Source organism: Metarhizium robertsii (genome assembly GCF_000187425.2).
Source record: "Metarhizium robertsii ARSEF 23 chromosome Unknown MAA_Scf_3, whole genome shotgun sequence".
NCBI classification, from domain to species: domain Eukaryota; kingdom Fungi; phylum Ascomycota; class Sordariomycetes; order Hypocreales; family Clavicipitaceae; genus Metarhizium; species Metarhizium robertsii.
The window spans coordinates 4,014,648-4,015,903 of NW_011942171.1; the positions used below are offsets into that span (position 1 = coordinate 4,014,648).

Sequence of the window (1,256 nt, forward strand, 5' to 3'; positions counted from 1 at the left end):
CAATGGATATACTGTCTTGTAGAACGTGCAATTACTTAAAAAGGCTGCAGCGTGATGGAGCCTCACATCCAGCTTTGTCAATACAGCTGTCAAGTGCTAAGATATGACCGACGTTGGTGGCTGGACCGTGTGATAGTAGTATCGATAGGTTCTTTCTGGGTCAGATAGATACCAAGCTGTTATTTCACTATTCAATGTTCAAGTACTTTGTAGACCGCCAAGCCCTTTCCATCAAAGCAACCAGGGCGAGATCTCCTCCAAAGACGAGCAAAGCACATGCTGGCTCTAAAAACAGCCGCAAGACCTTTGGTGATGGATATGATCCGTAACTGACACCAATTATGCATCCCAGATTCAGATAGCAATGCTCACGACTGCAGAGACGTCTAGCAGCCACATCCACACTCGTCGCAACCCCCTTCGCCACAAGCCATACTCCTCTCGCAGTCTTTGTAAGACGAGCACCGAATCCACGGGCCGAGGCCTGAGGCTTCAGCAGTCCAGCACCATTTTCCGTTGTTGTCCGGGTCACAGGATTTCCAGCAGTAGCCACCACGGCTACATCCCCAAGCCCATCTAAACTCACACTCGCGCGCGAATAGAGCTTTCCCACTATGGTCGGTCCCGTGTCCTTCCGGGTGACCGAGGCACTTGCGGACCTGGGAGGCGTCCACGCCCTCTGGGAGCTTGGCCTCGTCAACCCTCATGACTCCAAGCGATCCGCAGTCCTCTTCGGCACTCGCTGGCATGGAGAGCGCTCCCTGAGCGTAAATGATGGCAACACCCACTGCTTTGAGGAACTTCATATTGGTAAGAGAGAATGACAGTTGTAAGTGTGAATTGGGTGAATAAAAAGAGGAGCGGAGGTTTGAAGAAGATGTTTGGCTGACGATTGTTTAATAGGTTGTGAGTTTGTGTTTGAATTCGTAGGTTGGACTGGAATATCCGAGCATACTTATACTTTTCTTTCCGTCATCATGAATTCATCTTGTAACTTAATTGTCAACGGCTACAGCAAATTTAGTACTTTTCATCATAATCTCCGGAAATAGAAACGTCATGCAGGAAGACCAGGCCAAGATGCACCAACGAGGTCCGTCACCGCCATGACTCCCGTCAAACGAGGAGTAGAGCCAACAGCGAAGGAAAACAGGTACAGCCACCACGGCATCGGGCAGGAAAGTGAGGCTGTTGGTGGTTGAGTGCTTCTCCATGCACAATGTCTCTTTCTCTGGCTTTATTGTGTATAACCATTA

General features: G+C 49.4%; 1 protein-coding gene across 1 annotated transcript; it reads right to left on the minus strand.

The window, feature by feature from the left end:
* Positions 1–386: 386 nt before the first annotated feature.
* On the minus strand, positions 387–806 carry MAA_09276 (uncharacterized protein; the record flags this gene model as incomplete). Its single annotated transcript, XM_007827274.1, has 1 exon — positions 387–806. The coding sequence occupies one exon, from the start codon at positions 804–806 to the stop codon at positions 387–389; it is 420 nt and encodes a 139-aa protein (XP_007825465.1).
* Positions 807–1,256: the final 450 nt, after the last annotated feature.